The following is a 23,714-nucleotide window of genomic DNA, read 5'->3' as shown; positions in this document are numbered from 1 at the left end:
CCAGTTGGGAGGCAGGGTCGATCTGCTTGAGGGTAGGGATCTGGGCAGGCTAGGTCGATGGGCCAAGGCCAATCGTATGAAGTTCAACAAGGCCGAGGGCCGGGTCCTGCGCTTCAGTCACAGCGACCCCATGCAGCGCTACGGGCTTGGGGAAGAGTGGCTGGAAAGCTGCCCGGCAGAGAAAGACCTGGGGATGCTGGTTGAAGCCGTCTGAATATGAGCCAGCAGTGTGCCCAGGTGGCCAAGGAGGCCAACGGCGTGCTGGCCTGTATCAGAAATAGTGTGGCTGGCAGAAGCAGGGAGGTGGTTGTTCCCCTGTACTCGGCACTGATGAGGCCGCACCTCGAGTACTGCATTTAGTTTTGGGCCCCTCACTACAAGAAAGACATGGAGGTGCTGGAACGTGTCCAGAGAAGGGCAACCGAGTTGGTGAGGGGCCTGGAGCACAAGTCTTGTGAGGAGCAGCTGAGGGAGCTGGGGCTGTTTAGAGGAGGCTGAGGGGAGACCTTATCGCTCTGTACAACTACCTGAAGGGAGGGGTGTAGTGAGGTGGGTGCTGGTCTCTTCTGTCAGGTGGCCGCAGATGGGACGAGAGAAAATGGCCACAAGTTGCTGCAGGGGAGGTTTACACTAGATACTAGGAAAAATTTCTTTACTGACAGGGTTGTCAGATATTGGAATAGGCTGCCCTGCGAAGTGGTTGAGTCACCATCCCTGAAGGTAAAAAAGTGGTTTAGACAAGGTACTCCACAACATGGGTTAGTGGGCATGGATGATGGTTGGACTCAATGATCTTGAAGGTCTTTTCCAACCTAAATGATTCTAACAGGGAAGAATAAAATATTTACAGAAACCATGGCGTACACCAAACCCCATCTCCACGGAAAGAGCCTAGGCCGGGGACAGTGAAGGCTGACAACAGAGCAGGAGGAGGGAAGCAGCGAGGGGGAAGCCTTCCTCGCTGGGCTCTTGCGCGCTCTTCCTCTCTCCCAAAGTCCACGAGCGAGTGACCGACTGACTGACCCATGCTTGGCAGAAGTCTCAGCAGGAGAAAGTCCTTTGGCAGGATAAAGCGTCAGCAGCTTGGGGCTGGGTGACCCTTCTGGAGCCGGAACAGCAGTTTGCTCAGTTTTGGTTTCAGACCTTTCCTCTAGGAACAAAGACAGCACAGTGGACTATCAAAGCACGCAAGTGTTTTCTTCCAAAGAGAAAGTATTGACAATCCACTCCGACAACCGATTTTTCCTCTGGCAGCAGCAAATGCCTGAGGGCCGCCCCACCTTCACAAATCCTCGTAGGAAGACACACAAGTTCATCAAAACTTTAAGAAAATGATTCAAAAGGTAGCTGCTAGGGAAAACGATCCCTGGTGGCAGGGTACACAATAGACCCCAGTCTCAGCTGTCTTCTGCAGGGTCACAAATTCAGACCGCATGTCTGACCAGCAGGGAAGTTCAGGACAACTGCGTGCAGGTACTCCCAATGTCTACCAGTTCACCTGTGCTTTAAGACTCCTTGCAAAGCCTCAGCTAGAAAAAGAATCACCTCTGGGTATCCAACAAAAGAATCAGTTTCCATTTATTTCTTTCTTTATTTTAAGCCTTAAGACTATGCGCTTCAGGTGTCCAGCATTTCAGCAAGCTCCATGAGGAGCTCATCCTCATCCTTCTCTGGGTCCGGGTCAATTATCTCTTCCAGTTTGCCTCCTGAGATCTCCCAAAGAAACTGCTCAAAGTCGTCTTCTACAGAGAAGGGGGCTTCCCAGGCCCCTGTGGAGCTCAACCCCTCTGTCTTTACTGCTACTCCTGAGGAAGCTGAGGTCGAGCTTGAGACCTCTGACGGTGCCACAGAGTCTGCCGGGCTTCCAGGATGCAGTTCAGGACTGGGAAGAACAAGAAAGAGAGCAAATCAGTGTATGACATTCCTTAAGCAGAGAGATGTTTTCTGCAAACCAGCTCTTAAAATGGTAGTTAATCCCTCCTACCCCTCAGCCTTACGCAGGGATTGTTATTCAATTAACCTGGGGCTGCTTCTAGAGTCCAATGTACCAGCAGGTACATTTTGCAGTTTGGGGATTTATCCGCGAAGACACAGCATCTGGGGTCTGGCAAAGAAGGTTCCGTTTTTGTCGCCACAGGCACTTTGCCACCTTTACTAATTTGACTGCAAAAGGGTGACCAAGTCAACCTCCGCAGGCGTTCAGAAAACCCAAGAAGCCACTGAAAAGCTGTACCAACTTGCAGCATTTTCAGACAAGGATCTAGATAAGCAGTCCAGCCAGCTCCTAGAAACTTATTATTTCAGACGAGTTTTTCCTCTGCTGGATTTTGGCATGAATTATCTCAAAACTCTCATTTTTCCACGTGTGAAAAAAAAGACCAACAACCTTCGTTTCACGTGAAAGGCACACTGATGAAGCGAAAGAACAAGTTGTGGTTGTTACCTGGTTTGGGGTTTTCCTCTCCCACCTATGGAGAAGAGGCTGCCCTCTGGCAAAGCCGGAACAAGGGCCTAGGAAGAAGCAAGATGGTTTTTATGATACACAGGTCAAAGACCGCTTTGCAGATTCTTCCTCCGCTGCTTCTCCTCTGGCATTGCTGAGCCTTAACCAAAATACAGAGCCAGGGCACACCTGAAGAAAAGTTAGCATTCCCTTAACGTTTACTAACGACCTTGGGTCTTCTTAAAGAACGCAGCAATTAAGGGACATGGCAGAGCATTATGTAAACACTGCCATTCACCTCGTAAAGAGCAGAAAGGTACTACGAGCGTCCTGTTGACCACTTTTGGATTTAAAAGGGAACGGAGACCCGTAGAACATTTCAGTCTTCCATCTTTTCTCCAAGAGGAGGCTACAACTTGGGCATAAATTTTACTAGGGACCCACTACTGCCTCAGCCGCTCTCCTTACCACAGCCGCTTTTTTAGCTGAAGGCTCCTTCCCGTCGCCACCAGTGGCACTCAGTGGCTTCACAGCCGCCACGGCAGACGGATGACTCTCGGCTGCCTTACGTTTCAGTGGCTGCTTTCTGGGGAAGGTGGCTTTCCCATCCAAAGGCTTCAGGCACCCCTTTGGTTTGGCTAGAGTAAAAGGAAGAGAGAATTGATACCGTCTTGCTCTGCCTCAGGAAAAAAAAACCCAACAAACAAACAGGTTCTCTTAACAGCGCCACAGTCCTTCTAGTTAAGTGTATTTAGCCAGCAGCTAAACAGCACTCGAGCTTCAGCACTCGAGCAAGAGGAATCAGGCAGGGTTTTTTAAATTCACTTTTAGGGCTGTATGAAAGCTCATGGAAAGACAAAAGGGGAAAGCATACTTAATAGCCAGTTCGTACCTGTCTCTGTACGGCTCTGTTCAGAGGGCAGTCCTAGCCTCTCCTTCAGAGACCTGGGGACTTGAACTACAAGAGAGAACAGAAAAAGTTGGGCAGGCTGCATAAATCTCCATTTGCTGTTCACGTTTCGAAATGAGAGCCGTCACGTCACTGGGATTCAGAGCTACCTTGAGCCCGCAACCAACACGCACAAAGAACCACTAGAAGAAAGGACAAACAGCAAACCTAAACAGAAAATCTGTGCATCAAATCCCCATGTCTGCTTAGTAGCTGCACCTCTCTTTGGTGCTTTGTCAGCATTCTCCAGAACCTCTGTATTCTTCCCCAGCCTGTCAGCAAGCTTGCGCTTTAACGGAAGGACACTTTTACCAGCTTCAGAAAGAGAGGAAACAGGCAATACTTTAAGAACGTTTCTCTGGAGGCGGATTTTAGAACAGTCAGCCACAAACTTCCATGCTTCCGGGGATCTTTTCTTAGATTTGCCTATCAGCTGCTAACCAAATTTGCCACTTCTGCCTGCCGTCAATACACATCTCTGCCAAAATGTATTTTCCTCCGGCACGCAGCAAAAATACCCTTCAACATAGTCACGTTTAGATGAGGGCACCCGAACAACGCCTCACAAAAAGCTCTTCCTCTGGAGGCTTTCCGTTTTCCCATCCTCTCGCTAAGATTCAGTTGAATCACAGGCTCCTCCCCTAAGACAAAGACTAATCTAGCTCTTCACTGCACAGAAGCCAGTAGCCACTAAGAGCATTGTCCTTCTAGCCCACGTCCCGGCAAAAGGCACTCTTCTGGTAGCCAAACCACAGAAACGAGTGACTACGCGTAGTAGTAGTGCCCCACGGTTTTTGCCTTTCAAAGGAATTTGTGCAGATCTGAACACCACCACTTATACACAGACTCGTATCACGCTACTGTCCGCAAGAGCCACCGTCAGCCTGGTCAACGCTTCAAAAATTGGCTACTTGTATAATACCATCTTCTATAGGTCTGCCCTTGCATTACTGCCCGGTTTTCCCAGTTATCCCCTTATTTGCATACTGACACTCGTATTGACATTAGCCTCTCTCTCTGCTGCTACTGCACTTCACCCAACCGCTACTTCCGCCACGTGCTGTCGACACATTAGCTCATTCACAAGTCTCACTCAACTTCAGGAACATGAGAGTCCAATTAAGCACATTGGAGGGTCTGTAAGGTGGTGTAATACATGATGAGCTACGGCTTAATGTCAGGCTGATAAAAACCCCTTCTGGACCTTTTACTGCAACACAACAAACTGAGCACCTACAAATGCCAAATATTTGCAATCAAGCCAGGGCCTGGAAGCCTAAAAGCATGGTTTCCATTAGAAAAGGCAGCACCAGCAGGCTAACGTGTCTGAATTATCTTAATTATTACTTAACCTTTCGGTTGAGGAGCCATGAAATGGAAACAATAGTAGTCACTACAAGTAGGGGATATTAACTCACCACCTTGGCTTTTTGTTTTTTCCTTTAGTTTCTCCAATTTGATTTCTTCAAGTGTTTTTATTCCAAAATTTAAATTGTCCTCTGAAAACAGAAAATCATTAATGAAGCTGAGGCCTAAAGGCACATGTTGAAGAGCACACATCCTCAAGCTTCTGACAGCTCAGAACCCTTCCAAAGTCTTCCAAATAAACCCTCTCAACACTCCCCACCAGGACAAAAAGCCATAGAACGGATGGGTATTTTGGTAAGCGATTGGCACCCTTCTTCACCCCTCCTCCCACCCTACAGAGTAAAACCTGCAGTTTTAAGCGTTTTAATCCATCTACACGATATTAGATTCCATTAGACATGGCTTCTTCCCACAGTGTTTGAAAGGACACATTTGCAGGCATTTCAACTCCACGCTGTGGCTCTCTTTTGTTTTACAAAAGTCTACAAGGAGGAGTTGACCTGTCTGACCCAAGGGACACACGACAGTATTAGACAGGAATGAGCTCGTGGAAATAACTGACTCCATCCAGCTACCCGATGTTCTACTGTAGATTTAGAACATATCACTTTGGAGTTCATCGTCAAGTTCTCCTTCCAAGCCATCCTACTACAGCTGCTAGAATACCTTGCTTTGTATCAGCCCTGCGTTTCCCAGTGGAAATTATCCGCGATCCACTACGGGCTTGTGTTGCTGGTTGCTGGACAGGTGTTTTAGTTTCATCTCCTTCTTCAGAAAGCTGCTCTGAAAGTCCAAAATAAAACCTCTTCAGTTATGGAGCAGGGATTATACAAGGCGTTTCATGCTCATGTAGCTCGTACAACGACGTTTCAGTCCACGGTTCATATTCTGTTCGCATTCTTAACTACAAGCAACTGTTTGCGGGAGGTGTTTTTTAAACAGCTGCATTGACTTGACAGGCTCATACAAGCGAGAGCTATACCGGGGAAAAAAATATTTAAGACTCCAGACTCTCGTCCGTAGCTTTAAACACGACACAGTTCAGGCACTCTGTGAAGTTATACATTCACCTCCAGTAGAAATGCCTTCAGTAAGCAAAAAGTACCCATCTTCATCGTCATCTGCAGCACTGATTACAACTGGCTGGAGGATGTGTAGGACTTGGGACCTTTTCAGAGCTTTCCACTTTCATCACCCCCCTCAGCTGCGGAGTGGGACTTGACTGGACAGAAAGTGTGTTTTGCTGCAGTGACGCCTGAGCCATTTTCACATCACCTTCTGCAGGCTCAGGTGGACTTGGAAGCGTAGCTAGAGGAAGACGAGGACCATCTCTCATTTGGCCATGTAAAACTGTCACCCCAACCTTGCACTCACTGTCTAGATACGGTAGATAAGGTAGACAACCCACCTGGCTGCTGAATTCAGAGTTTCCTATTCCCCACCCCTACGAACACACTAGGAACAACGGCTTCCCTTCACACACTCATCTCACCACCCTACCCTCCAGAAAGGATGAAATGAAGGGAAAGCCACCTGAAGTGCAAAGATCACACAAAGCACAGAGAAGCTGAGCATGAAAGAAAAAATTAAACACCAGAATTACAGTCCGTTTAGCTGAGAGCCTGTGACTGCTCACTTCTCCCTACGCTCATCAGTGAGCAGTTACTTGATGCCTTCTACGGCATTGTACCCACTCCGAAGTAATATTCAGAATTAATTCTTTCATGCTTAAAGGAAAAGGGCCCAAGAAACTCACTTTTGCTTGGCGGGAAGAAGCGCCCATCAACATAGCGTCCTTTCGTGTGATGGAACGCGCAGTTGGATTTCTGACAGCCAGCTGGTTGATTCTCCCAGTAGCAAGGAATCTCACTGCGCTTTTTCTGAAGACAGAAAGAAAGAAAAGCTCGTGGTAACACTCGCCTTAGGCTTGCTAAGAGACATAGTTACACGTCATGCCAGAGACAGGGCTATCGCAGTGCAGTGCGGAAACATCATTCCCAAGGGCAGTCTATCACTGAAAGCATTTCAGGGCAGATCGACAAAACTTGCGTAAGCTGTAACTACTACATATTATCTAGCTTTCCTGTCGTTCCGTTGGAGAAGTCGCGGGCTCGCACACATCAGTTCAGGGTGGGTTAAACTAAGACAATGTGCAAAATACTGGGATTATTCAGAGGGGAAAAATGCCTTGAACTGCCTAGCTTGAATCTATCTCAAGTTCTCTTTCAGAGCCTTATTTCCTTCCCATCTTCTCCCTCCCCGCCCTGTGCTACCCCAAGACGTCAGAACAACGCCAGCACCTAATACAAAAATGTCTTGCTGAGGTATACCTCAGAAATTGATTTTTCTTCCCCCAACTTCCTCCCACCCCCCTCCAAGTAACAGAAACCAGTATCATTTGAAAGCAAGTAAATCTAGCACGTACAAGCACATTCAGTCTGCCGACAGCAAGGAAAAATGCTTTCAGGGATTTAGTTGGAGAACACATCTTTAGGCAAACACTCACATCGACTTCCATGTGTCTCAATCTGCAGGTAGGCTTGAAACAGCGACCCTCCTGCCACCGCCTGCACACTCTCTCACTTCCCAGAGCAGCCGCACAGTGGCGGAAGGAACAGCTGTCTCCCTGTAACCAAAAGGAAACCCACAAAGAGGAAATTAAAAGAGTACAGCCTCAAAAATTATCCATGCTAGTAGAACTGGAAGCAGAATCTAACTGCTTCTTAAGTTAACAGACATCTGGATGTCTCCGCCCCCTCCTCTCCTAAAAACTCAACAAGAAACCCCAAAGCAAAAGCAGCCCAAACATACCTTGTCACAGGTGGAATAGAAATAGAAGTAGCAGTCGTCCCCTTGCTTGGACATAATCGACACCGTCTGAGAACGAGCTCAGGTTCGAAGGGTTCGCTCTCAGCAGGGACTTCCTCCAGTCCTCGTAAGAGCTGCCTTCGCTCTTTCTTGGACGGAAAGTCTCCTGACGGCTCGATCAGTCAAATCGTCTTTTTCAAAGTAACCCTAAAGAAAGGTATCAGTAAGTGAAAAAGGAGAAACAGTCCTACTCCCCGGTCTAACCTTTTTTGTTGCACCCCAGCTAACGCACGAGAGGAGTATTATTGCCCCTACCTGTGGGTTATAAAGCACAAAGTATTTCACTTGGGCAGTCTCTCTTGCTGCTCTGCTTTGTGCCTTTAATCGCTTACAAAAATATTAAAGATGCTTAACGCCCCCCCTGTTGATTAGGACAGCCAGATCACAAGGAAGGCAGAGCCCCAGGAACTACGTGTTCTCATCCCCCTTGTCAATCCGTCAGCCTTACCCCAGACGCAGACAGCTGCTGATGATTTACCTGCTGGTCACCGCACTCCACTAGCCTGACAGCGCCCTCGGTGTCACAAGTTACACAGAGAATGCTGCACTATGATGCGTATGCAAACCACCCATCATGTCGTCTGAAGCGCAGGACAAGCTCTTGCTAACACATCTCATTCTCTGGATGAGAATCTGAAGCCAAGTTGTCCACAGCTGAAGCAGAATAGCCAGAATTTCCACTCCTTACAGTTGTTTTAGTCAACTCTACCTGTTAAATACTGTCTGGACATACATACACATACCTGTTTATGCACACACCAAGAGCGAGTGATGATAAAGTCAGCAAGAGTGAGAGTAAAAATTAGAATGTGGGGCTATTTGCCACAGCAGACTGCATAGAAAGTCTCTCATTTTGAGGGAACCAGCAAACCCAAAAGATCTACGTAACGGTTTGATGAATGTGCCTTCAAGGCTGATGCTTTATAACACGAGGGATTTGGGGGTCAGCACACAAACAGGCATACCTACCTACACGCATACAGTATCAACGTTTCTACACACGCGAGCGTGCACAGCCTATGTTGCACGATATCCGTAGCGAGAGCAACTCTCAGCCCTAATCGGACACGCGGAGTTGCAATCAATTAACAGCAGGGAGACAGCAGATCGAGGATACCGCAAGCTTTGAGAGGCAGGGAAATGCTTCCTTTGCAAGTGGCATGGCTGCATGATACCAAGAATTTGGGATGACTTTGATTTTTAGGAAAGAATTTGTTCTTTTTTTACATCAGAGCCAATGCTACAAGTTTGCCTTCATACGCTCTTCTCTAATCCATATATCCATCATCATGCATTGCAGCAAGATCACGGAAGGTTTGAAAAGATGGCTTAGGTCCAGTTCGACAGCTGATGATTTTTTGGTGCCTCCAGAGCTGAAACTGATCTTCTTTAGCCACAAGCAGGTTTTCTTCATGCGAAGTCAGATACTTTGATTCTTACTCTTTTAAAGATACTAAATGCCATAAAACCTGCAACCACACCAGATAAAGCTCAAATTCAAGCGGTTCTGACCCCTTTCATTCAGACGCTGCGCGTTTCTGTGCAAGTATTTCTGACTCTCTTGGACAAAACAGAATGAAATGGTTCTTACAAATTAATAGCAAAAGGTTGGAACCTTCTACTCACACAAACACTAGCGGATTTTCAAGGAGGTTTTTTTTTTCTCTGGCAGGGAATTTTCCCAAATCTGAAATAAAGAGAGGACAAGGTGGGTTCTCATGTTAGTTATTGGGTTTTGACTGCTTGTCAAAGGGAAGAAAAACAGTTGTTAAGTGCAAGGGTTCCTTCCCTTCTTCAGTATTGATGGGACTATTCACTTTTCACCCTTAGCACCTTCGAAAACAGACTGTTGTGTCCTGCAGATTCCTACGCATCTCCTCCTAGAAATTACTGGGTGTGCTGCTGATGCCATTGATAATTAAATGAAATTTCAAGCACGATTTCCGCAGTTTGCACAAGCCAACTCCTAAATGGAAGGCAAGTAAGGACCACTGCTTTGCCCAGCAGAGGCATTCCAACACAAATCAGGAGGAATTCACGGTCTAGAAGGTGCCATTTCTTTTCCCTAGGAAGTGAGACACACCTGTATAGTGCAACTTTACTATATCCACCACCATGGGGGGAACAAGAGAAATCCCCTCAGATCTAGCTCTTTTGAATGTCCAAGCAGCTCAGCATTCCGCTTGTCGCCTTCCATATTCCTGAGCAGGAGTTTGACTGGACCCCTCCAGCCACCCGGGCTGCAGAAAAAGTGCAGCGCAGCCCATCCGTTGTTACGCACATTTGAAAGACAAAGACTCGTCTCAGGCAGAGGCAGATTCTTTCTCCTTCACGTTCAACAAAACCACCAGCTCAAGAAACAGCAGGAACCGAGACCTAGCCCGTATCCGCTCACTGTACTCCAAACTCAACCCTCTTCACACCTTTCATGCTTTAAAGCCTTGCTACGGGGAAGGCTCACGCAGCCAGGTTTCAGGCATCGCTCGGCTTACACAGACATACTGACATACCCAGCTGTTTCCTTGATTTTGGTTTGGAGTGAATTTCCTCTGCGTCGTCCGGCACCAAGTTCACACATTCATCAAAGCCCTAAAAATCAGCAACAAAAGCCGCCGCTGAGCTACGTGCCCTGCTCTAAACTTCAGCAACAACGACACAAACTATCGTGAGCTGTGCTGACGTGGGCTGGACAATTAAGACTATTAATTGGAGAGGCACCCCCCACGCTAGTTTTTCCTGACAGGAAGAAACAGTTTTATAAATTTGAAGAACAACCAACAAAACACCCAATCCAAAGAGATCCTGAGACTCACAGTGATGCAGCCTTCTAGCCGCATGCTCGGAAAGACCCGTCCGGTGTGCCGCCCCGCTCCCCACACGGCTCGAAGGGCCCTGCGCAAGAAGCACCAGGACGTTCCTCGCACACGGGGCCGAAGCCGCGGCAGCCCGGCGGTACTCACGTTCTGCAGGTAGCGGAAGATGAGGTTCTGGAGCGGAGCGTTAAGGACGCCCCACAGACAGACCACGCACCTGCACCTTTCCTGCGCCAGGGTTTGGTAAAAATGCTGTTAACTGCTGTCATGGGGAACAGCTCAACTACCGGTGAAGGCGGAGGCGGCCAGGCTACATTTAATACAGGACCTTCAGGAGAATACGGGCATAACAGCGAAAAATAAAATATTTACAGAAACCATGGCATACACCAAACCTCGTCTCCACGGACAGAGCCTAGGCCGGGGACAGTGAAGGCTGACAACAGAGCAGGAGGAGGGAAGCAGCGAGGGGAAAGCCTTCCTCGCCGGGCTCTCGCGCGCTCTTCCTCTCTCCCAAAGTCCACGAGCGACCGACCGACCGACCGACCCATGCTGGCAGAAACTCCATGCTTGCTCCCAGCGGGAGAAAGTCCTTTGGCAGGATAAAGCATCGGCAGCCTGGGGCTGGGTGACCCTTCTGGAGCCGGAACAGCAGTTTGCTCAGTTTTGGTTTCAGACCTTTCCTCTAGGAACAAAGACAGCACAGTGGACTATCAAAGCACGCAAGTGTTTTCTTCCAAAGAGAAAGTATTGACAATCCACTCCGACAACCGATTTTTCCTCTGCCAGCAGCAAATGCCTGAGGGCTGCCCCACCTTCACAAATCCTCGTAGGAAGAGACTCAAGTTCTTCAAAACTTTAAGAAAATGATTCAAAAGGTAGCTGCTAGGGAAAACGATCCCTGGTGGCAGGGTACACAATAGACCCCAGTCTCAGCTGTCTTCTGCAGGGTCACAAATTCAGACCGCATGTCTGACCAGCAGGGAAGTTCAGGACAACTGCGTGCAGGTACTCCCAATGTCTACCAGTTCACCTGTGCTTTAAGACTCCTTGCAAAGCCTCAGCTAGAAAAAGAATCACCTCTGGGTATCCAACAAAAGAATCAGTTTCCATTTATTTCTTTCTTTATTTTAAGCCTTAAGACTATGCGCTTCAGGTGTCCAGCATTTCAGCAAGCTCCATGAGGAGCTCATCCTCATCCTTCTCTGGGTCCGGGTCAATTATCTCTTCCAGTTTGCCTCCTGAGATCTCCCAAAGAAACTGCTCAAAGTCGTCTTCTACAGAGAAGGGGGCTTCCCAGGCCCCTGTGGAGCTCAACCCCTCTGTCTTTACTGCTACTCCTGAGGAAGCTGAGGTCGAGCTTGAGACCTCTGACGGTGCCACAGAGTCTGCCGGGCTTCCAGGATGCAGTTCAGGACTGGGAAGAACAAGAAAGAGAGCAAATCAGTGTATGACATTCCTTAAGCAGAGAGATGTTTTCTGCAAACCAGCTCTTAAAATGGTAGTTAATCCCTCCTACCCCTCAGCCTTACGCAGGGATTGTTATTCAATTAACCTGGGGCTGCTTCTAGAGTCCAATGTACCAGCAGGTACATTTTGCAGTTTGGGGATTTATCCGCGAAGACACAGCATCTGGGGTCTGGCAAAGAAGGTTCCGTTTTTGTCGCCACAGGCACTTTGCCACCTTTACTAATTTGACTGCAAAAGGGTGACCAAGTCAACCTCCGCAGGCGTTCAGAAAACCCAAGAAGCCACTGAAAAGCTGTACCAACTTGCAGCATTTTCAGACAAGGATCTAGATAAGCAGTCCAGCCAGCTCCTAGAAACTTATTATTTCAGACGAGTTTTTCCTCTGCTGGATTTTGGCATGAATTATCTCAAAACTCTCATTTTTCCACGTGTGAAAAAAAAGACCAACAACCTTCGTTTCACGTGAAAGGCACACTGATGAAGCGAAAGAACAAGTTGTGGTTGTTACCTGGTTTGGGGTTTTCCTCTCCCACCTATGGAGAAGAGGCTGCCCTCTGGCAAAGCCGGAACAAGGGCCTAGGAAGAAGCAAGATGGTTTTTATGATACACAGGTCAAAGACCGCTTTGCAGATTCTTCCTCCGCTGCTTCTCCTCTGGCAGTGCTGAGCCTTAACCAAAATACAGAGCCAGGGCACACCTGAAGAAAAGTTAGCATTCCCTTAACGTTTACTAACGACCTTGGGTCTTCTTAAAGAACGCAGCAATTAAGGGACATAGCAGAGCATTATGTAAACACTGCCATTCACCTCGTAAAGAGCAGAAAGGTACTACGAGCGTCCTGTCGACCACTTTTGGATTTAAAAGGGAACGGAGACCCGTAGAACATTTCAGTCTTCCATCTTTTCTCCAAGAGGAGGCTACAACTTGGGCATAAATTTTACTAGGGACCCACTACTGCCTCAGCCGCTCTCCTTACCACAGCCGCTTTTTTAGCTGAAGGCTCCTTCCCGTCGCCACCAGTGGCACTCAGTGGCTTCACAGCCGCCACGGCAGACGGATGACTCTCGGCTGCCTTACGTTTCAGTGGCTGCTTTCTGGGGAAGGTGGCTTTCCCATCCAAAGGCTTCAGGCACCCCTTTGGTTTGGCTAGAGTAAAAGGAAGAGAGAATTGATACCGTCTTGCTCTGCCTCAGGAAAAAAAAACCCAACAAACAAACAGGTTCTCTTAACAGCGCCACAGTCCTTCTAGTTAAGTGTATTTAGCCAGCAGCTAAACAGCACTCGAGCTTCAGCACTCGAGCAAGAGGAATCAGGCAGGGTTTTTTAAATTCACTTTTAGGGCTGTATGAAAGCTCATGGAAAGACAAAAGGGGAAAGCATACTTAATAGCCAGTTCGTACCTGTCTCTGTACGGCTCTGTTCAGAGGGCAGTCCTAGCCTCTCCTTCAGAGACCTGGGGACTTGAACTACAAGAGAGAACAGAAAAAGTTGGGCAGGCTGCATAAATCTCCATTTGCTGTTCACGTTTCGAAATGAGAGCCGTCACGTCACTGGGATTCAGAGCTACCTTGAGCCCGCAACCAACACGCACAAAGAACCACTAGAAGAAAGGACAAACAGCAAACCTAAACAGAAAATCTGTGCATCAAATCCCCATGTCTGCTTAGTAGCTGCACCTCTCTTTGGTGCTTTGTCAGCATTCTCCAGAACCTCTGTATTCTTCCCCAGCCTGTCAGCAAGCTTGCGCTTTAACGGAAGGACACTTTTACCAGCTTCAGAAAGAGAGGAAACAGGCAATACTTTAAGAACGTTTCTCTGGGGGCAGATTTTAGAACAGTCAGCCACAAACTTCCATGCTTCCGGGGATCTTTTCTTAGATTTGCCTTTCAGCTGCTAACCAAATTTGCCACTTCTGCCTGCCGTCAATACACGTCTCTGCCAAAATGTATTTTCCTCCGGCACGCAGCAAAAATACCCTTCAACATAGTCACGTTTAGATGAGGGCACCCGAACAACGCCTCACAAAAAGCTCTTCCTCTGGAGGCTTTCCGTTTTCCCATCCTCTCGCCAAGATTCAGTTGAATCACAGGCTCCTCCCCTAAGACAAAGACTAATCTAGCTCTTCACTGCACAGAAGCCAGTAGCCACTAAGAGCATTGTCCTTCTAGCCCACGTCCCGGCAAAAGGCACTCTTCTGGTAGCCAAACCACAGAAACGAGTGACTACGCGTAGTAGTAGTGCCCCACGGTTTTTGCCTTTCAAAGGAATTTGTGCAGATCTGAACACCACCACTTATACACAGACTCGTATCATGCTACTGTCCGCAAGAGCCACCGTCAGCCTGGTCAACGCTTCAAAAATTGGCTACTTGTATAATACCATCTTCTATAGGTCTGCCCTTGCATTACTGCCCGGTTTTCCCAGTTATCCCCTTATTTGCATACTGACACTCGTATTGACATTAGCCTCTCTCTCTGCTGCTACTGCACTTCACCCAACCGCTACTTCCGCCACGTGCTGTCGACACATTAGCTCATTCACAAGTCTCACTCAACTTCAGGAACATGAGAGTCCAATTAAGCACATTGGAGGGTCTGTAAGGTGGTGTAATACATGATGAGCTACGGCTTAATGTCAGGCTGATAAAAACCCCTTCTGGACCTTTTACTGCAACACAACAAACTGAGCACCTACAAATGCCAAATATTTGCAATCAAGCCAGGGCCTGGAAGCCTAAAAGCATGGTTTCCATTAGAAAAGGCAGCACCAGCAGGCTAACGTGTCTGAATTATCTTAATTATTACTTAACCTTTCGGTTGAGGAGCCATGAAATGGAAACAATAGTAGTCACTACAAGTAGGGGATATTAACTCACCACCTTGGCTTTTTGTTTTTTCCTTTAGTTTCTCCAATTTGATTTCTTCAAGTGTTTTTATTCCAAAATTTAAATTGTCCTCTGAAAACAGAAAATCATTAATGAAGCTGAGGCCTAAAGGCACATGTTGAAGAGCACACATCCTCAAGCTTCTGACAGCTCAGAACCCTTCCAAAGTCTTCCAAATAAACCCTCTCAACACTCCCCACCAGGACAAAAAGCCATAGAACGGATGGGTATTTTGGTAAGCGATTGGCACCCTTCTTCACCCCTCCTCCCACCCTACAGAGTAAAACCTGCAGTTTTAAGCGTTTTAATCCATCTACACGATATTAGATTCCATTAGACATGGCTTCTTCCCACAGTGTTTGAAAGGACACATTTGCAGGCATTTCAACTCCACGCTGTGGCTCTCTTTTGTTTTACAAAAGTCTACAAGGAGGAGTTGACCTGTCTGACCCAAGGGACACACGACAGTATTAGACAGGAATGAGCTCGTGGAAATAACTGACTCCATCCAGCTACCCGATGTTCTACTGTAGATTTAGAACATATCACTTTGGAGTTCATCGTCAAGTTCTCCTTCCAAGCCATCCTACTACAGCTGCTAGAATACCTTGCTTTGTATCAGCCCTGCGTTTCCCAGTGGAAATTATCCGCGATCCACTACGGGCTTGTGTTGCTGGTTGCTGGACAGGTGTTTTAGTTTCATCTCCTTCTTCAGAAAGCTGCTCTGAAAGTCCAAAATAAAACCTCTTCAGTTATGGAGCAGGGATTATACAAGGCGTTTCATGCTCATGTAGCTCGTACAACGACGTTTCAGTCCACGGTTCATATTCTGTTCGCATTCTTAACTACAAGCAACTGTTTGCGGGAGGTGTTTTTTAAACAGCTGCATTGACTTGACAGGCTCATACAAGCGAGAGCTATACCGGGGAAAAAAATATTTAAGACTCCAGACTCTCGTCCGTAGCTTTAAACACGACACAGTTCAGGCACTCTGTGAAGTTATACATTCACCTCCAGTAGAAATGCCTTCAGTAAGCAAAAAGTACCCATCTTCATCGTCATCTGCAGCACTGATTACAACTGGCTGGAGGATGTGTAGGACTTGGGACCTTTTCAGAGCTTTCCACTTTCATCACCCCCCTCAGCTGCGGAGTGGGACTTGACTGGACAGAAAGTGTGTTTTGCTGCAGTGACGCCTGAGCCATTTTCACATCACCTTCTGCAGGCTCAGGTGGACTTGGAAGCGTAGCTAGAGGAAGACGAGGACCATCTCTCATTTGGCCATGTAAAACTGTCACCCCAACCTTGCACTCACTGTCTAGATACGGTAGATAAGGTAGACAACCCACCTGGCTGCTGAATTCAGAGTTTCCTATTCCCCACCCCTACGAACACACTAGGAACAACGGCTTCCCTTCACACACTCATCTCACCACCCTACCCTCCAGAAAGGATGAAATGAAGGGAAAGCCACCTGAAGTGCAAAGATCACACAAAGCACAGAGAAGCTGAGCATGAAAGAAAAAATTAAACACCAGAATTACAGTCCGTTTAGCTGAGAGCCTGTGACTGCTCACTTCTCCCTACGCTCATCAGTGAGCAGTTACTTGATGCCTTCTACGGCATTGTACCCACTCCGAAGTAATATTCAGAATTAATTCTTTCATGCTTAAAGGAAAAGGGCCCAAGAAACTCACTTTTGCTTGGCGGGAAGAAGCGCCCATCAACATAGCGTCCTTTCGTGTGATGGAACGCGCAGTTGGATTTCTGACAGCCAGCTGGTTGATTCTCCCAGTAGCAAGGAATCTCACTGCGCTTTTTCTGAAGACAGAAAGAAAGAAAAGCTCGTGGTAACACTCGCCTTAGGCTTGCTAAGAGACATAGTTACACGTCATGCCAGAGACAGGGCTATCGCAGTGCAGTGCGGAAACATCATTCCCAAGGGCAGTCTATCACTGAAAGCATTTCAGGGCAGATCGACAAAACTTGCGTAAGCTGTAACTACTACATATTATCTAGCTTTCCTGTCGTTCCGTTGGAGAAGTCGCGGGCTCGCACACATCAGTTCAGGGTGGGTTAAACTAAGACAATGTGCAAAATACTGGGATTATTCAGAGGGGAAAAATGCCTTGAACTGCCTAGCTTGAATCTATCTCAAGTTCTCTTTCAGAGCCTTATTTCCTTCCCATCTTCTCCCTCCCCGCCCTGTGCTACCCCAAGACGTCAGAACAACGCCAGCACCTAATACAAAAATGTCTTGCTGAGGTATACCTCAGAAATTGATTTTTCTTCCCCCAACTTCCTCCCACCCCCCTCCAAGTAACAGAAACCAGTATCATTTGAAAGCAAGTAAATCTAGCACGTTCAGTCTGCCGACAGCAAGGAAAAATGCTTTCAGGGATTTAGTTGGAGAACACATCTTTAGGCAAACACTCACATCGACTTCCATGTGTCTCAATCTGCAGGTAGGCTTGAAACAGCGACCCTCCTGCCACCGCCTGCACACTCTCTCACTTCCCAGAGCAGCCGCACAGTGGCGGAAGGAACAGCTGTCTCCCTGTAACCAAAAGGAAACCCACAAAGAGGAAATTAAAAGAGTACAGCCTCAAAAATTATCCATGCTAGTAGAACTGGAAGCAGAATCTAACTGCTTCTTAAGTTAACAGACATCTGGATGTCTCCGCCCCCTCCTCTCCTAAAAACTCAACAAGAAACCCCAAAGCAAAAGCAGCCCAAACATACCTTGTCACAGGTGGAATAGAAATAGAAGTAGCAGTCGTCCCCTTGCTTGGACATAATCGACACCGTCTGAGAACGAGCTCAGGTTCGAAGGGTTCGCTCTCAGCAGGGACTTCCTCCAGTCCTCGTAAGAGCTGGCTTCGCTCTTTCTTGGACGGAAAGTCTCCTGACGGCTCGATCAGTCAAATCGTCTTTTTCAAAGTAACCCTAAAGAAAGGTATCAGTAAGTGAAAAAGGAGAAACAGTCCTACTCCCCGGTCTAACCTTTTTTGTTGCACCCCAGCTAACGCACGAGAGGAGTATTATTGCCCCTACCTGTGGGTACTTGCGGGTTATAAAGCACAAAGTATTTCACTTGGGCAGTCTCTCTTGCTGCTCTGCTTTGTGCCTTTAATCGCTTACAAAAATATTAAAGATGCTTAACGCCCCCCCTGTTGATTAGGACAGCCAGATCACAAGGAAGGCAGAGCCCCAGGAACTACGTGTTCTCATCCCCCTTGTCAATCCGTCAGCCTTACCCCAGACGCAGACAGCTGCTGATGATTTACCTGCTGGTCACCGCACTCCACTAGCCTGACAGCGCCCTCGGTGTCACAAGTTACACAGAGAATGCTGCACTATGATGCGTATGCAAACCACCCATCATGTCGTCTGAAGCGCAGGACAAGCTCTTGCTAACACATCTCATTCTCTGGATGAGAATCTGAAGCCAAGTTGTCCACAGCTGAAGCAGAATAGCCAGAATTTCCACTCCTTACAGTTGTTTTAGTCAACTCTACCTGTTAAATACTGTCTGGACATACATACACATACCTGTTTATGCACACACCAAGAGCGAGTGATGATAAAGTCAGCAAGAGTGAGAGTAAAAATTAGAATGTGGGGCTATTTGCCACAGCAGACTGCATAGAAAGTCTCTCATTTTGAGGGAACCGGCAAACCCAAAAGATCTACGTAACGGTTTGATGAATGTGCCTTCAAGGCTGATGCTTTATAACACGAGGGATTTGGGGGTCAGCACACAAACAGGCATACCTACCTACACGCATACAGTATCAACGTTTCTACACACGCGAGCGTGCACAGCCTATGTTGCACGATATCCGTAGCGAGAGCAACTCTCAGCCCTAATCGGACACGCGGAGTTGCAATCAATTAACAGCAGGGAGACAGCAGATCGAGGATACCGCAAGCTTTGAGAGGCAGGGAAATGCTTCCTTTGCAAGTGGCATGGCTGCATGATACCAAGAATTTGGGATGACTTTGATTTTTAGGAAAGAATTTGTTCTCTTTTTACATCAGAGCCAATGCTACAAGTTTGCCTTCATACGCTCTTCTCTAATCCATATATCCATCATCATGCATTGCAGCAAGATCACGGAAGGTTTGAAAAGATGGCTTAGGTCCAGTTCGACAGCTGATGATTTTTTGGTGCCTCCAGAGCTGAAACTGATCTTCTTTAGCCACAAGCAGGTTTTCTTCATGCGAAGTCAGATACTTTGATTCTTACCCTTTTAAAGATACTAAATGCCATAAAACCTGCAACCACACCAGATAAAGCTCAAATTCAAGCGGTTCTGACCCCTTTCATTCAGACGCTGCGCGTTTCCGTGCAAGTATTTCTGACTCTCTTGGACAAAACGGAATGAAATGGTTCTTACAAATTAATAGCAAAAGGTTGGAACCTTCTACTCACATAAACACTAGCGGATTTTCCAGGAGTTTTTTTTTTTTTTCTGGCAGGGAATTTTCCCAAATCTGAAATAAAGAGAGGACAAGGTGGGTTCTCATGTTAGTTATTGGGTTTTGACTGCTTGTCAAAGGGAAGAAAAACAGTTGTTAAGTGCAAGGGTTCCTTCCCTTCTTCAGTATTGATGGGACTATTCACTTTTCACCCTTAGCACCTTCGAAAACAGACTGTTGTGTCCTGCAGATTCCTACGCATCTCCTCCTAGAAATTACTGGATGTGCTGCTGATGCCATTGATAATTAAATGAAATTTCAAGCACGATTTCTGCAGTTTGCACAAGCCAACTCCTAAATGGAAGGCAAGTAAGGACCACTGCTTTGCCAAGCAGAGGCATTCCAACACAAATCAGGAGGAATTCACGGTCTAGAAGGTGCCATTTCTTTTCCCTAGGAAGTGAGACACACCTGTATAGTGCAACTTTACTATATCCACCACCATGGGGGGAACAAGAGAAATCCCCTCAGATCTAGCTCTTTTGAATGTCCAAGCAGCTCAGCATTCCGCTTGTCGCCTTCCATATTCCTGAGCAGGAGTTTGACTGGACCCCTCCAGCCACCCGGGCTGCAGAAAAAGTGCAGCGCAGCCCATCCGTTGTTACGCACATTTGAAAGACAAAGACTCGTCTCAGGCAGAGGCAGATTCTTTCTCCTTCACGTTCAACAAAACCACCAGCTCAAGAAACAGCAGGAACCGAGACCTAGCCCGTATCCGCTCACTGTACTCCAAACTCAACCCTCTTCACCCCTTTCATGCTTTAAAGCCTTGCTACGGGGAAGGCTCACGCAGCCAGGTTTCAGGCATCGCTCAGCTTACACAGACATACTGACATACCCAGCTGTTTCCTTGATTTTGGTTTGGAGTGAATTTCCTCTGCGTCGTCCGGCACCAAGTTCACACATTCATCAAAGCCCTAAAAATCAGCAACAAAAGCCGCCGCTGAGCTACGTGCCCTGCTCTAAACTTCAGCAACAACGACACAAACTATCGTGAGCTGTGCTGACGTGGGCTGGACAATTAAGACTATTAATTGGAGAGGCACCCCCCCACGCTAGTTTTTCCTGACAGGAAGAAACAGTTTTATAAATTTGAAGAACAACCAACAAAACACCCAATCCAAAGAGATCCTGAGACTCACAGTGATGCAGCCTTCTAGCCGCATGCTCGGAAAGACCCGTCCGGTGTGCCGCCCCGCTCCCCACACGGCTCGAAGGGCCCTGCGCAAGAAGCACCAGGACGTTCCTCGCACACGGGGCCGAAGCCGCGGCAGCCCGGCGGTACTCACGTTCTGCAGGTAGCGGAAGATGAGGTTCTGGAGCGGAGCGTTAAGGACGCCCCACAGACAGACCACGCACCTGCACCTTTCCTGCGCCAGGGTTTGGTAAAAATGCTGTTAACTGCTGTCATGGGGAACAGCTCAACTACCGGTAAAGGCGGAGGCGGCCAGGCTACATTTAATACAGGACCTTCAGGAGAATACGGGCATAACAGCGAAAAATAAAATATTTACAGAAACCATGGCATACACCAAACCTCGTCTCCATGGACAGAGCCTAGGCCGGGGACAGTGAAGGCTGACAACAGAGCAGGAGGAGGGAAGCAGCGAGGGGAAAGCCTTCCTCGCCGGGCTCTCGCGCGCTCTTCCTCTCTCCCAAAGTCCACGAGCGACCGACCGACCGACCGACCCATGCTGGCAGAAACTCCATGCTTGCTCCCAGCGGGAGAAAGTCCTTTGGCAGGATAAAGCATCGGCAGCTTGGGGCTGGGTGACCCTTCTGGAGCCGGAACAGCAGTTTGCTCAGTTTTGGTTTCAGACCTTTCCTCTAGGAACAAAGACAGCACAGTGGACTATCAAAGCACGCAAGTGTTTTCTTCCAAAGAGAAAGTATTGACAATCCACTCCGACAACCGATTTTTCCTCTGCCAGCAGCAAATGCCTGAGGGCCGCCCCACCTTCACAAATCCTCGTAGGAAGAGACTCAAGTTCTTCAAAACTTTAAGAAAATGATTCAAAAGGTAGCTGCTAGGGAAAACGATCCCTGGTGGCAGGGTACACAATAGACCCCAGTCTCAGCTGTCTTCTGCAGGGTCACAAATTCAGACCGCATGTCTGACCAGCAGGGAAGTTCAGGACAACTGCGTGCAGGTACTCCCAATGTCTACCAGTTCACCTGTGCTTTAAGACTCCTTGCAAAGCCTCAGCTAGAAAAAGAATCACCTCTGGGTATCCAACAAAAGAATCAGTTTCCATTTATTTCTTTCTTTATTTTAAGCCTTAAGACTATGCGCTTCAGGTGTCCAGCATTTCAGCAAGCTCCATGAGGAGCTCATCCTCATCCTTCTCTGGGTCCGGGTCAATTATCTCTTCCAGTTTGCCTCCTGAGATCTCCCAAAGAAACTGCTCAAAGTCGTCTTCTACAGAGAAGGGGGCTTCCCAGGCCCCTGTGGAGCTCAACCCCTCTGTCTTTACTGCTACTCCTGAGGAAGCTGAGGTCGAGCTTGAGACCTCTGACGGTGCCACAGAGTCTGCCGGGCTTCCAGGATGCAGTTCAGGACTGGGAAGAACAAGAAAGAGAGCAAATCAGTGTATGACATTCCTTAAGCAGAGAGATGTTTTCTGCAAACCAGCTCTTAAAATGGTAGTTAATCCCTCCTACCCCTCAGCCTTACGCAGGGATTGTTATTCAATTAACCTGGGGCTGCTTCTAGAGTCCAATGTATCAGCAGGTACATTTTGCAGTTTGGGGATTTATCCGCGAAGACACAGCATCTGGGGTCTGGCAAAGAAGGTTCCGTTTTTGTCGCCACAGGCACTTTGCCACCTTTACTAATTTGACTGCAAAAGGGTGACCAAGTCAACCTCCGCAGGCGTTCAGAAAACCCAAGAAGCCACTGAAAAGCTGTACCAACTTGCAGCATTTTCAGACAAGGATCTAGATAAGCAGTCCAGCCAGCTCCTAGAAACTTATTATTTCAGACGAGTTTTTCCTCTGCTGGATTTTGGCATGAATTATCTCAAAACTCTCATTTTTCCACGTGTGAAAAAAAAGACCAACAACCTTCGTTTCACGTGAAAGGCACACTGATGAAGCGAAAGAACAAGTTGTGGTTGTTACCTGGTTTGGGGTTTTCCTCTCCCGCCTATGGAGAAGAGGCTGCCCTCTGGCAAAGCCGGAACAAGGGCCTAGGAAGAAGCAAGATGGTTTTTATGATACACAGGTCAAAGACTGCTTTGCAGATTCTTCCTCCGCTGCTTCTCCTCTGGCAGTGCTGAGCCTTAACCAAAATACAGAGCCAGGGCACACCTGAAGAAAAGTTAGCATTCCCTTAACGTTTACTAACGACCTTGGGTCTTCTTAAAGAACGCAGCAATTAAGGGACATGGCAGAGCATTATGTAAACACTGCCATTCACCTCGTAAAGAGCAGAAAGGTACTACGAGCGTCCTGTCGACCACTTTTGGATTTAAAAGGGAACGGAGACCCGTAGAACATTTCAGTCTTCCATCTTTTCTCCAAGAGGAGGCTACAACTTGGGCATAAATTTTACTAGGGACCCACTACTGCCTCAGCCGCTCTCCTTACCACAGCCGCTTTTTTAGCTGAAGGCTCCTTCCCGTCGCCACCAGTGGCACTCAGTGGCTTCACAGCCGCCACGGCAGACGGATGACTCTCGGCTGCCTTACGTTTCAGTGGCTGCTTTCTGGGGAAGGTGGCTTTCCCATCCAAAGGCTTCAGGCACCCCTTTGGTTTGGCTAGAGTAAAAGGAAGAGAGAATTGATACCGTCTTGCTCTGCCTCAGGAAAAAAAAAACCAACAAACAAACAGGTTCTCTTAACAGCGCCACAGTCCTTCTAGTTAAGTGTATTTAGCCAGCAGCTAAACAGCACTCGAGCTTCAGCACTCGAGCAAGAGGAATCAGGCAGGGTTTTTTAAATTCACTTTTAGGGCTGTATGAAAGCTCATGGAAAGACAAAAGGGGAAAGCATACTTAATAGCCAGTTCGTACCTGTCTCTGTACGGCTCTGTTCAGAGGGCAGTCCTAGCCTCTCCTTCAGAGACCTGGGGACTTGAACTACAAGAGAGAACAGAAAAAGTTCGGCAGGCTGCATAAATCTCCATTTGCTGTTCACGTTTCGAAATGAGAGCCGTCACGTCACTGGGATTCAGAGCTACCTTGAGCCCACAACCAACACGCACAAAGAACCACTAGAAGAAAGGACAAACAGCAAACCTAAACAGAAAATCTGTGCATCAAATCCCCATGTCTGCTTAGTAGCTGTACCTCTCTTTGGTGCTTTGTCAGCATTCTCCAGAACCTCTGTCTTCTTCCCCAGCCTGTCAGCAAGCTTGCGCTTTAGCGTAAGGACACTTTTACCAGCTTCAGAAAGAGAGGAAACAAGCAATACTTTAAGAACGTTTCTCTGGAGGCAG

The 23,714-nt window shown here is 47.6% G+C and overlaps 2 protein-coding genes and 1 pseudogene across 2 annotated transcripts in view; 1 reads left to right on the top strand and 2 right to left on the bottom strand.

The window, feature by feature from the left end:
- LOC126052353 (zinc finger CCCH domain-containing protein 11A-like) overlaps positions 1–10,465 on the bottom strand; it is a 46,009-nt gene extending 35,544 nt beyond the window's left edge. Inside the window, exons 1-3 of the mRNA XM_049832904.1 lie at positions 10,442–10,465; positions 6,504–6,640; positions 3,612–3,643 (exon numbers count right to left, since the gene is read on the bottom strand). Coding sequence (XP_049688861.1) covers positions 3,612–3,643; positions 6,504–6,640; positions 10,442–10,465 — 193 coding nt within the window. The remainder of the gene's footprint in view (positions 1–3,611; positions 3,644–6,503; positions 6,641–10,441) is intronic.
- LOC126052340 (zinc finger CCCH domain-containing protein 11A-like) overlaps positions 1–23,714 on the top strand; it is a 95,777-nt gene that overhangs the window by 55,190 nt on the left and 16,873 nt on the right. The window lies entirely within an intron of this gene.
- Positions 14,803–23,714, bottom strand: part of LOC126051938 (zinc finger CCCH domain-containing protein 11A-like) — a 67,342-nt pseudogene continuing 58,430 nt past the window's right edge.

The sequence above is a fragment of the Accipiter gentilis genome, chromosome 29 (assembly GCF_929443795.1).
Source record: "Accipiter gentilis chromosome 29, bAccGen1.1, whole genome shotgun sequence".
In the NCBI taxonomy this organism is placed as follows: Eukaryota; Metazoa; Chordata; class Aves; order Accipitriformes; family Accipitridae; genus Astur; species Astur gentilis.
Note: the sequence above shows the minus strand (reverse complement) of the source record. Positions and strands in the feature narration are given on the sequence as shown.